We start from the raw sequence: 12,654 nt of genomic DNA, 5'->3' as shown, positions 1-12,654 counted from the left end.
TCTCCCCCACCAGTCCTCATTGCTTTTATTATACTTGACTTCCTTCTGCCTTAAACATTAAGCAATAACACCATCACAAAAAAAATCATAATAGACATTATCAAGATAACCAGTTTGTTATTATTTGCAAAAAGCTGTCAGTATAGTTTTATAGTCTGATATTATATAATACAAGCTATGCTTTCCATGGCAACAGAAAAGATTATACCTGGAAAAAAAAATACAGTAACTATTATAGGGTGAACACTAAATTTTAAGTAAAATTTAATGGTACCTTTGGATCTACTAATAACAGAAAGATTACTAGGCCTCAATCGAGGATTGATTTTATTTCAAGTAATAATAGAGAAAACAAAATTCTGGTTAAAAAACAACTTGATAATGTCATTGAATTACCTTTATAAAATCTGACTTATAAAAACTAAAATCAAATACTTGCATGCAACAGAATGTTTATGTTTACCTTGAAGTCCATTAAGGATAGAAGTAATTTCTATGGATTTAATATGAGCTGTATCAGAGTTTTTGGCATCAGTAAGATCCAGTTTGGATACCATTTCAGGAGATGATGAATTTGTCTGAAATGGTGGTTTTGACAAGCGCCGAAGTTTACAGTTTTTGGGAGAGTATTTTTCATCTTTGTCTTTTTCTTTGTCCAGTTTATTCTAAGGTTAAGGGGGGGGAAAAAAGCATCTCATGTTAGCCATAATTTATCATGAGACATTTATTAGTAATGATGTTAATACCTATTTTTAACTCAAAATTATAAAATACACTGTTAAATGTTTAACATTAAAAATACAAAAATTCCCTCAAAACGGCCAAAGATTTTTTAAAGTTATTTAACAAAACACTACAGAATAAAAGTTTCTTGTATTTATAATAAAATTTAATAGTGGGAATCACATTAGCAATCAGGCGACTAAGACTAGCAAACCTACATACTGCTAATAATTGGTGTTATAAATTCTTCAAAATTAAATTACAATAGTGAAAGTTTAAATTAAATTTTCACTAAAAAAGAGAATTACAATTTAAACCTAATCATTTAAAAATCCCTAACACTCTCATTAAAAAATGTGGATTAAGAATGACAAAATTCCAAGTACTTCCATTCAGTTGACAGCTGGGAGAAACTCTAAACAAATGATCTACTGTACACTGAAGTCAGGAGCAACCTTCCTACCTTGTTAACAGATTAATGTTGCAGTAAAAAAATGAGAAATTTTCTCAAATTCTCTGTTTACAAATAGATGAGCAAAGGCTACCTAACACATTTGCTGGAAACAACTTTTAAAATTTGTTTTAAAGTAGTTTATAGGAAAAATAATTTAGACAAGCTCTCTGTAGCATGAGTTAGCAGCAAACAATTCTGAAGTCCTTTTATACAGTCACACGATAACATCTGAGGGGCAATTTTCACAATTCTCCTAAGGATAGTACATAGCTAGCTAGTGTCATTCCAGATGCATGAGAGAAAAGTTGACTCCTCACATGTATAATAGATGCTTTAGGGTAGTGGTTCTCCAAGCGTGGTCCCTGGCCCAGCAACTTTAACATCTTCCAGGAACTTGTTAGAAATGCAGACTCCTAGAACCAATCCCAGATCTACTGAATCAGAGATGCTGGGTAATCTGAGTTTCAAGGAGTCCTCCGAGTGCTTCTGATATATGCTCAAGCCTGAGATCCACTGCTTTAAAGTATCTAGGCTTAATTCTCACAACTCACAGAGAAGGCATATGTGTAGACAGACTACCACAGCCTATCAATGACTGGTGCTCTTCCAATTTTTCTGCTACTGCGGTCTTTTCAACATTTCATTACTTTATCCCAGAGGTCACCAGCTACCACGCATGCGGAAGGCAGAAACAGACCACCCCAGTCCAAGTTCAAATACAGCATTTAATGGCTGTCAGAGGACAGCCTCTAAAATAGTGGCTTCCAGAGTAAGAGGAGATAAGTGAGGGAAGAACGTGCAATAACAGAACATTACCCAGGAAGCCTTTTCAAAAGTCACATGCCTCTTTCCCTTAGGACTGGGAACTTCAATATGCCTGGGGAAGGGCCAAGAACTCAATAGAGACATATTTTCCAGTAAACACCAAGACAAGAAAAGAGGTCTCAGAGATCCTGAGTTGTAAGTACTAGGCTGCTACACTGAAATTTTTAAAACATGGACCCAATTTACAGTGAGAAAAGAATAACTACTTTGGGGGGAAGCTTTCAGTATCTAGAGAAGTTAAATAGCTCCTTACTTTGAATAAATATGAAGATTGAATTTCAGAAGAACAATTAAGCATCTAAACTACATATATCATTCAAAGTATAAAAAAGTCATTAAAAGATAAAAAATATTGTGAAACCCAGTTAGTGCTCTCCATTCTGATCAACCATTTTGAAACATTTAGTCTTAGAATGACTAAGAAATTCTACCATACATGAAAGTAACATTAATTTTCCTCATTAGTAGAACCCCATGGTTAACAGGGTCTTGTGAACATATTCTAAGCCATTACCTACAGTCAGATAAAAATGAGAAAGCAATTAACAATTTAAAATATTTTTTTAAGGGCCCGCCTGTGGCTCACTTGGGAGAGTGTGGTGCTGATAACACCAAGACCACGGGTCAGATCCCCATATAGGGATGGCTGGTTAGCTCACTTGGGGGAGTGTGGTGCTGACAACACCAAGTCAAGGGTTAAGATCCCCTTACCAGTCATCTTTTTAAAAATAAATAAATAAAATATTTTTTTAAAAAGAAAAAAAAAAGATGAGAAAAGAAGACTGTCAGACACGTTCTCCTCTGCCCTCAAATGCCTTTTTTCTTCCATGGAATGGGTTACAGCTATTACAATAATCCATGTCTCCTAGCCATACTGCTCTATGACTCTTAGTTGGGGACTAGAGGGGCAGGAAAGAAGTGAAATCTGTTTGATGGCCTTACACAGTGCTAGGACTGAAAAAGCCTCAGAGATCACTTACTACTGTTTCTGAAATGCTTTCCACAACCTGACAAAATTAATTTTAACAAAATCTAGCATTTGACAAATCTGCTATTTCAAGAGAGTAACACTAAGAATAATACTAAAGCACACACATTTAATTGCACCATTTTAGAGGAAAAGTTCATTAATTAAGAGCTAATGATATGTAGCAAAATAAGTACTTACCTTTATTTTCTTCCGATGTTTTATCTTTGGCACATTTTTATCAGCAGGTCTCACTATTTTATCAGCTTTAATCCATTCATCATATCTAAAATTAAAAGAAATTAATTTAAGTATGCACAACACATACCACAGAAATAACTAAGCCATGTTAAAAAGAAACTCATACATAAATCATAGCATTTTAGAACTAGAAGGAACCTTGGAGATCATTTAGTTCCAATTCCTGGTGTGATGAATATGCTGCCAAGGCCCAAAGAGAGAGATAAAATGACTTGCTCGAGGACATGATGTTAACTACCTGCTACACCAAGACCAGAAAGCAAGGTCTCTTGACTCCTTGGCTAGTATTCCTTACTCTGCTACACTAAAGAGAAACCTAATCTTTACAATAAATATTAAGAGAAATCACAATTTCTACACTTTTTTTTTTCTTTGTTTTGTTCTTACATAGCAGGCAGGCAATTTTTTCTCTAGATACATTAGGAAGCAAAAATAATATGCTATAGTTTTAAATGGCATCGTGTGATAGAAAAGCATCTGAGTATAAATTACAATTCAAAATCACCTAGAGAAAAAAAAAGCCTGCTAATAAAATACAAGAAAAACATTTTTTATAAAGTTTTTCAGTATTCTGAGATGCCGCCTATATGTACAGACAGCTGAGTTTTGACCAAGCTGTAACAGTCTATCGATTCAATGTTGCAGACTTCATGATTTTACAGGGTGCAAGTTAACTACTGACTACAGCCAAGTTATTTGTTTAAATCAAAAAAAGAATGAGTTTATTTTTCTTAAAACTAAGCTAAAAAATGAATTAAGAGTTATCTTTTTGTGCTTGAAAGGTATATACATTTACTGTAAAAACAGAAAACATACTGACAATTTTAACTTCAAACATAAACACCTGAAAATGAGCTTTTAAATTAAAACGTCCTCATTACTACAGATATTAAATTAAGTAACAAAGGTCCCAAATCAAGAAGTAAATGACTTGGGCCATTACTTGACCAGTGAATTATATTCTTGCTCTAGTGTAGGCCTGCAAAGTATCTGTGGCAACTTGCAGTCCAAGTTATACTGCTGGTGCTGCAGTGAAGCTGAGGATTTAATTCTGTGCAAGGGATTATGTTGTGGTTATCTGCTAGACATTGCTGAAGGCCACAATGAAGATAAGAAAAAATGGGGAAAGGAATGGAATAAGCTCTAGGAAAGTCTTAACATAATCTCTGCTCATAATATGAGGGGTCTTCAAAAAGTTTGCGGAAAATAGAATTAAAAGATAATATACACCAAGGTTCAGGGTTTGATCCCTGTACAGGCGAGATGCAATAATAATAATAATAATAGTAGTACAAATACTTCTATGAACTTTTGAAAATTGCTCAGTTTTTTATCTGAACCAAAAACTATCTGTTATGTAGCTAGTTTTGTACCAGACAGTTTTGCTACCAATAAGAAAAAAGCTCACTCAACCTGGGTTTCTTTTTTTTTTTTTTTCCTTTTTTGTCTTTTTTTGTGACCGGCAACGGATCGCAACCCTCGGCGTTGCACCCGCACCTCGCTCAGCCAGCGAGCGGCCGGTCTGTATGTGGGATCCGAACCCTCAGCAGGAGCGCCGCCGCGCTCCCAAGCGGCGCGCTGTAGCAGTGCACCACCGGGCCGGCCCCAACCTGGGTTTCTGACGTAAACTATACTTCAAGTTAGGCTAAAATAGTAGCTCTCAATTTAAGAATACCACCATGATACTGCACATTCGTGTATTTCACAAGGAGCACCAAACATATCAAACAAGAAAAAAGTTACTGCTATGTGGTAAAAACTTCACTGCCATAGAGGAAGATTTCTTTAGAGATAATGTATGTTGCTTAAATTCTCTTAGGAAAAAGGTAGAAAGAACAATATATAAAAATAATAAAGTAATGGATGCTCGGTATTGCACAGGCTGGGGCCCACTGCCTAAGCTTCACGGTGCACAGATGCTACGCTGTAATCATTTTCTCCTCTATCCAATTATAAGGTAAGAATGATAGGAAAGGACTGACTGTCAGAAGAATGTAACCAGTATAGTGAGTTTAGCACAGAAAAAGTGTTGGACTAGTCAAGGGCACAAAAAAGACAAATTCTGGAATTAGATGAAAAAACTACATAAAATATCCTAGTTCTAAAATATTTGAATACTAGTAATTAACCAATATCTTCTGTTCTAGATAATAATTTTGTTTTAATAATTCTCACTGAATATTCTGTATGGTTTTATGAGATTCCTTGAAAAAGTCCTTGGTTATGTTTCCTGTTGGAGTAATTTACACGGTAACACGGGTCTACAAACATTAACTAATGTTATGACTCCTTTATTATTTGGCTTCTCTCTATTCTACTTTCTTGCTACTTTTGTTTATTCATTTGTTCAGGTACTCCCTTGTTCTGACACTATTCTTTTGGATTTTTCTTTTCTTATAGATTTATGCTCTTTTTATAAAATGTACTCACACGATATTATTACTATAACTAATAGCTTTTAGAACTAGAGTGGGCCTTAAAAATCTATCAATGAATTTATTTCACAGATTAAGAAATTCCAACAATGGTAGCAAATTTACCTTGCAACTATTATAGGCTTCCAAAAAGCACTACATGGAGAGTTAGAGAAATAGGAAATAAATTACCTTTTAGTACAGTGTAATACCAGAATGATGGTAAAGAGCATTCTAGGCCCTATGTAGATTAAGCACAGGGAAGACTAACAATCCAGTGACTGGACAAGTCCCATGAAAACTGCACCCATGAAGGAAAAGAATGCATTGAAAACAACATGTGAGACTTCAGGTTGAGGAAGCTTTCTCCAGTTACAAATGCCCTTACCAAGCAGAGGCTGAGACCACTACATCAACACATTGGCAAACAAATATTTCTAAACTTAATGAAGTTTTAAATAGCATTTTAGTTGCTTGATCAATCTTACAAGGAAAATAAAAAATGGTAAGATGATAGCTGTAACTGATGTATTCTAACAACAGAAAATGCTCCTTCCCTTTATGTAATTACCTAGGAGAGTAATAAATGTGTTCTATTTTCTTTACAGAATACTTCCAAAGAACAGAAAACAAGAACTAATTCATGTGGAGAAAAAACAAAAATCATGCCCCCAAATCTCAACATTTCCCACAAACAAAATTATATAAGAGTGAGCTGAACTAGTATAATTACTAGTGCCAATTAATTTAAATAAAGGAAGCAATATGAGTAGGTCAAGATTTCTCGTTCCCTACTGAATACCAAGAATAAAGACTTGAATGAAGGGAATTTGTAGTTCAGAACTACAACAAAAAAACTGCAGTTGATCCTATTTATTCTACATAAATTTAAGCTTTTAAAAACAATATATTTAATATATATTAAAAACAGAGTACAACACATTAACTTTAGGCATAACAGATAAGAAAGTAGTCAATGCAGATAGAAAATGGGAAAATTTAGGGGCCGGCCCGGTGGCGCACTGCTACAGTGCGCCGCTTGGGAGTGCGGTGGCGCTCCCGCCGAGGGTTCAGATCCCACATACAGACCAGTTCCCGCTCACTGGCTGAGCGAGGTGCGGGAGCAACACCGAGGGTTGCAATCCCGTTGCCGGTCCCGGTCCGGTACGGGCGCGACACTGAGGGTTGCGATCTGTTGCCGGACACGAAAAAAGACAAAAAGGAAAAAAAAAAATAAAAAAAAAGAAAATGGGAAAATTTAACTCAAGTTCAAATATCTCGAACACCATAAAAATCACAGTTACTGAAAAGGAACTGGCAAAGAGCAGAAAACTGCAACTAAGGGCCGGCCCGGTGGCGCACTGCTACAGTGCGCTGCTTGCGAGTGCGGTGGCGCTCCCGCCGAGGGTTCAGATCCCACATACAGACCGGTTCCCGCTCACTGGCTGAGCGGGGTGCGGACGCAACACTGAGGGTTGCAATCCCGTTGCCGGTCCCGGTCCGGTACGGGCGCGACACTGAGGGTTGCGATCCGTTGCTGGACATGAAAAAAGACAAAAAGGAAAAAAAAAAAGAAAAGAAAACTGCAACTAAGAAATAACAAGACCATAAAACATTTCTCAATTTCTCCTGAGGGTACCATATCAAGTAGGATATCTATTCATTCCTCAAAGTACCCTCATACATTCTTAAGGAATACAACAATCTTAATAAGTAAGTCAAGTATAAACTTCTTGGTTTTGAAATGCTTCTAGTCCTTTTCTCAGACATTCCCAAATACATGGACACCCTGTCCTTCTCTCAGCTCTGCTGGTCATTCCCTGTACTGGGGCTCTCCAATATTCTTGACTACTTTAAGTATTATATAGGGAATCAAGATATTAGAGTGTACATTCTGACAGGGTCTCTCTGCGGTGTAGGAAGAACACTAATATTATAACAGCAATTATGGGCAACAGGTCTTCAGAGAAACCACTTTATTGCTAAATAACTAGATTTCTCTTCAAGCAAAGCAGGCCTGTTGCTGTCAGCTATCATGTTCAGAGACAATGTAGCTGGAAAACTAGGAGAGAAATTTAACTTGAGCGGTTGGCCTATCAACAAATTAAACTGTCTTACAACTTTATGGGCTGGCCTGGTGGCGCACTGCTACAGTGCACCGCTTGGGAAGCGCGGCGGCGCTCCCGCCAAGGGTTCGGTTCCCACATACAGACCGGCCACTCACTCACTGGCTGAGCGAGGTACGGGTGCGACACTGAGGGTTGCGATCCGTTGCCGGTCACGAAAAAAAGACAAAAAGGGGGGGGGGGGAACTGTCTTACAACTTTAGATTCAGGCAATGAAGTTTTATGAGAATGTATGTGAAAAACCAGGTAGAGTGTTGTTGATAGAAACTATCCTGCCTTTAATGAGAGTTTATCTTCAGAAATTACGATCAGAAGAGAGTAATTGGCCTCTTTGTGTCAACAGAAAATTTACTTTGCCAGGGCACAAGAAAAAAGAATTATTAAATTCTTCCACTTAAAGTCAAAGATTCAAACAAAGTACTGAAGCAAATATTAAAAACAAATACTGAGTTATAAAATTAACACCGTTAGTGATTCACCCATACTTTTAAAATTCAGTTATCAATACATTCATTATAATTAATGTTATAGATGGAATCTAGACAACTTTCTTATCTGACATTTATCTAAAGTAGTAAATAAAATATTTTCAAGGTATATTCATGACTTATCTGAGAATATTTCTATTGAGATCATCTAACATTCAATTAATGAAAGAACATATGTATGATCGACTCATTTAACTTCTAAAGGTCTGAGATACTCCCTTGGCTTATATAAAATAAAGTAACTGAACTAGATGATTCCTAAAATAAAAAATTATATGAGACGCCAAGACGATAAGCATGAATGTGGACTTACTCATTCGATAAATACCTCTTACATCCTTATTAGATGATAGGCTCTGCACTAGGCACTGGGTATATAGCAATGAACGCAACAAACACAACTCCTGCCCACAAGGGAGCTTACAATTTAACAGAGAAGACAACACTAAATAGTAATTACAAAAGTAACCATACAAACCTTCTGAAAGAAGCTACATAAATATTTGAATTTTTAAAACGTGTTAAATTAAAATATTCATACAAAGCTAGAAGAAACCATTCAGAGACCATAGCATACTTGCTCTCACCAGAGAAAAATAGGAGTTGTAAAAAGAAAGCTTTATAACTTCTGTTTGGATGTACTGGCAAATTACCTAAGAAATCATTTAGCAATAATAACAACAGAAAAGAATGTTAGTCCATCAGATATACTACCAAAATGGTTACTGTGCTCACTTCAATTCAGATTTGGCTCTTTTTAAACCCAGCTCTCAAAGAAATATTAACAGCATGTAGTAATAACTACCCAAAAGGCATAATCTTGGAGATTTAAAAATAAAATAAATTACATGCAGAATATAAAGATATTTTAAAAATAATTTCATAAGCAAAACCAAACTGACATCATACTTAAATCACTATTTGAAATATGTATACAGATTATAAAAAATGTAAAATCTAATCACCCGTATATTGTTTTCTGTAATGAATATTTAATAATTGCTGAACAATATGTATTTTATATTTTTGCCTCTCTATACACAATAAAGTTAATGTATGTCATATAATTAACTTTAGCTTTTAAAACCTCACATCTAAAGTGGAAATTTACACTATCTTAACAAGAAAAGAAATTTTCCCATCCTTAATTAAGAAAATTATTTTTTAAGGTATGACAAAATAATAGGAAAACAAAAAACCATGTCATGATGAAAAGCAGCACTAGTTACTCTTAAGTGTAAACTTTATAAGCAATTTTGCCAATATTTACCTACTTTATGAATTTTACATAATCTCAATTTACATATTTTTAATCTGATAGAATGTTTAAAGCAAGATTTATGAAAACCACTGATCACAATTTAATGCTTTCAGTCATGTACCTAAAATATAATAAAACAAAAATAAAAGTATTATATTATTCAAAAAATAAAATCCTAAGCATGCTATTAACATTTCATATTTCTACTTCTATAACACTGTTAAATCTACTTCCAAGAGAAAGGAATGGTATTAATCATAATTAAGAATATAACATTAGAATAACAGAAAAATGAATATTATAACATAGCCCAACAGCTCAACAGATCAGTATCAACCAATTGATATAATTACTACATCCCTTAACACAACCAGCTCAACAGATCAGTATCAACCAATTGATATAATTACTACATATCAATAGGTTTTCCTAAGGAATGTAACTCTATAAGATGAAACAAAAGTACAGGTCTTTAGGCAGAGATAATATGTAATACTAAGAATATATCATAGATCATTTTACCAAGCTTATAAAGACTACCGCAAATGGATAACAAAGGAACTAATTGTATATTTGTGATGCAGATACTAAGTTTCAAAAATGCCTCAAAAGTTTGCTTTGTTAATATTTGGTAAGTTTATGGAATTAGAATTTGTGCATATTTAAACAAAAATTCTGATGTACCTGCCAATCTACAAAACTACCAAATGAAACTTGTCCAAGTTTATGTTTTACATTAAATGTACTTGCCCACCTATGAAAACAACTGAATGGAACAGATCCAAGTTTAGTAAATATGCTAAGTAGAATACACAAAGAAAAATTAAAGTCCACTTGAGTGCAACAAATAACTGAATTATTAATCTTGGTTCACAAAAGAAATGTTTATTTTCACTTGCACTCAAAAACTACAGTTAACTCAAAAGTCATTCTCCTTTAAAACAAGTTAGATATTTACTCTGAAACCACTGTCACATGGTCTTCACTTTGTAGGCCTTTAAAACTTTTGTAATATAGAATAAAAGTAGACAATTTCCCAGGATACCTTGCTTTCTATCATTACCCGAATAACTATTTCAAAGCATTTGAGTAGAACAACTTCGTACTCTTTTACCAATATTCCTATATTCAATGGTATACACAATGAAAGTTACAGCAGGGATCAGATTACATGGATATAAAAAAAAAAAAAAAAGAAGGACATAGAATATTCTAGAGAAGAAATAAAGAAATTAAGCTAAAAAGTGACAAGAAAAAATTTTAAAGAGACAAAAGGAGACAAAGGTTAGAAGGAAAGTCTTCGGAAAGGAGCATTTCCAATCAAATTCATTCCAATCTCTCAGTCTCAATTCCATTTTGGTTGCTAAGTAGGAGATAGGTACCTTATATGACCCAAAGAGGTCACAAAAAGAACTATCAGACAGCATATGCAAATGTGAATTCAAAATAAATTAAAGACCTAAACATTATAACTATAAAGTCCTTAGAAGAAAACATAGGAGAAATTTTTCACAACACTGGATTTGGCAACGTTTCCTTGGATATAACCCCAAATGCAAAAGCAACAAAGAAATAGATAAATTAAACTTTGTCAGAATTAAAAACTTTTGGGTTGGCTGGTTAGAAACAGTGTCATAACACTAAGGTCAAGGGTTCAGATCTCCATCCCCACCAGCCGCCAAAAACAAAACAAACAAAAAATAAATTTAAAACTTTTGTACATCAAAAGACACCATCAAGAGAGTGAAAAGACAACCCACACAGAATGGGAGAAAATATTTGCAGATCATATACCTGATAAGGGATTAATATCTAGAATATATAAAGAACTCTTACAACTCAACAACAACAAAACCACCAACCAACTCAAAAATACGCATGGACTTGAAAAGACATTTCTCCAAAGAAGATATATAAACAGCCAATAAGCACATTTTTAAAATGCTCAACATCACTAGTCATTAGGGAGATGCAGATCAAAACCACAATGAGATACCATTTCACACCCACCAGTATGGCTATAATAAAAAAATATTTAACAGAGCATAACAAGTATTGGTGAGGATCTAGAGAAACTGGAACCCTAACACACTGCTGGTGAGAATGTAAAATGGTGCAGCCTCTGTGGGATAGTCTGACAGTTCCTCAGAAGATGATACATAGTTACACATATAAATGAGTTGAAAAGAGACTCCAGTGAGAGGGCCGGGCCACACCTGTCCCAATCTCCTAGTAGTCTCTATGTTCTATAGGCATCACTTATAAAAACCAGTGGCTTTTACTTGGATGTTAATTCTGCTCTACTTCCATTTGGTTGCCAGGAGGTCCAATTTAGTTCAACATTCTTTAGTACTTACCAGATGCCAGGCATGTACTTTTCTAGATGTGGTAAGGGACACTAGGGGAATAAACATGAAATAGTGATTTTTTTTTCCCCATGGTTTAAAATTAAATGCATTTTCATAATATAAAGTAATGTGGTCCCGATGTGGAAAACCTGAACAATGGGGGAAAAAGGGGGGGGAGGGGGAGATGGGGAAGTTGAAAGGAAAGAATTTATCCAGAGTCCTAGGTGGAAACTGTATTTCAGGAGATAAAATTCCTCTGGCTCAGAAAAATAATACAGAAAAATTCATTATCAGAAAAGTGGCAAGTCAGGATTGGAAAAACAGGAACCAAAAGTAAAAGAAGTTAAACAGATATCAGAAGGAAAAAATATAGGAACAATTAGAAGGGAGAAATACACAAACAAGAAGTAAAAGACAAAGACAGGATAATTGAGAAATAGTTTCTTTCGAGGGGGAGGGGATGTCGCACAAGTGCAGCTGGCCTGTATGGGGGGGGAGCTGAACCCTTGACCTTGGTGTTGTAACTCTACAGTCTAACCAACTGACCTTAACCAGCTAGCCCAGCTTCTTAATTTCAAAAAAGGCAGAAAAGGAAAATAAACAAAAAGACAGCTGCAGCTGGAACCCAAGCAAAGTTAATCACAGAAGTAGTGATCAACTGGGTATAATACCACTGAAAAAGGAACTAAGACAACAGGGCAAAAAATGGTGGAATTCAGCTACATGGGGTCACTAGTGATTCCGATAAGCACAGTTTTAGAAGAACAGTGGGAGAAAAGCCTGAACA

The 12,654-nt window shown here is 35.1% G+C and overlaps 1 protein-coding gene across 4 annotated transcripts in view; it reads right to left on the bottom strand.

Annotated features, from left to right (window-relative positions):
- ARID4B (AT rich interactive domain 4B (RBP1-like)) overlaps positions 1 to 12,654 on the bottom strand; it is a 139,102-nt gene that overhangs the window by 16,695 nt on the left and 109,753 nt on the right. For all 4 annotated transcript variants that reach the window (XM_008581175.1, XM_008581178.1, XM_008581177.1 and 1 more), the window contains 2 exons: positions 3,171 to 3,255; positions 464 to 665 (listed from right to left, as the gene is read on the bottom strand). In XM_008581175.1, coding sequence (XP_008579397.1) covers positions 464 to 665; positions 3,171 to 3,255 — 287 coding nt within the window. The remainder of the gene's footprint in view (positions 1 to 463; positions 666 to 3,170; positions 3,256 to 12,654) is intronic.

This window comes from Galeopterus variegatus, unplaced genomic scaffold (genome assembly GCF_000696425.1).
Source record: "Galeopterus variegatus unplaced genomic scaffold, G_variegatus-3.0.2 Scaffold2288, whole genome shotgun sequence".
NCBI classification, from domain to species: Eukaryota; Metazoa; Chordata; class Mammalia; order Dermoptera; family Cynocephalidae; genus Galeopterus; species Galeopterus variegatus.
The sequence above is the reverse complement of the archived record's forward strand: the minus strand, read 5'-3'. Positions and strand labels throughout refer to the sequence as shown.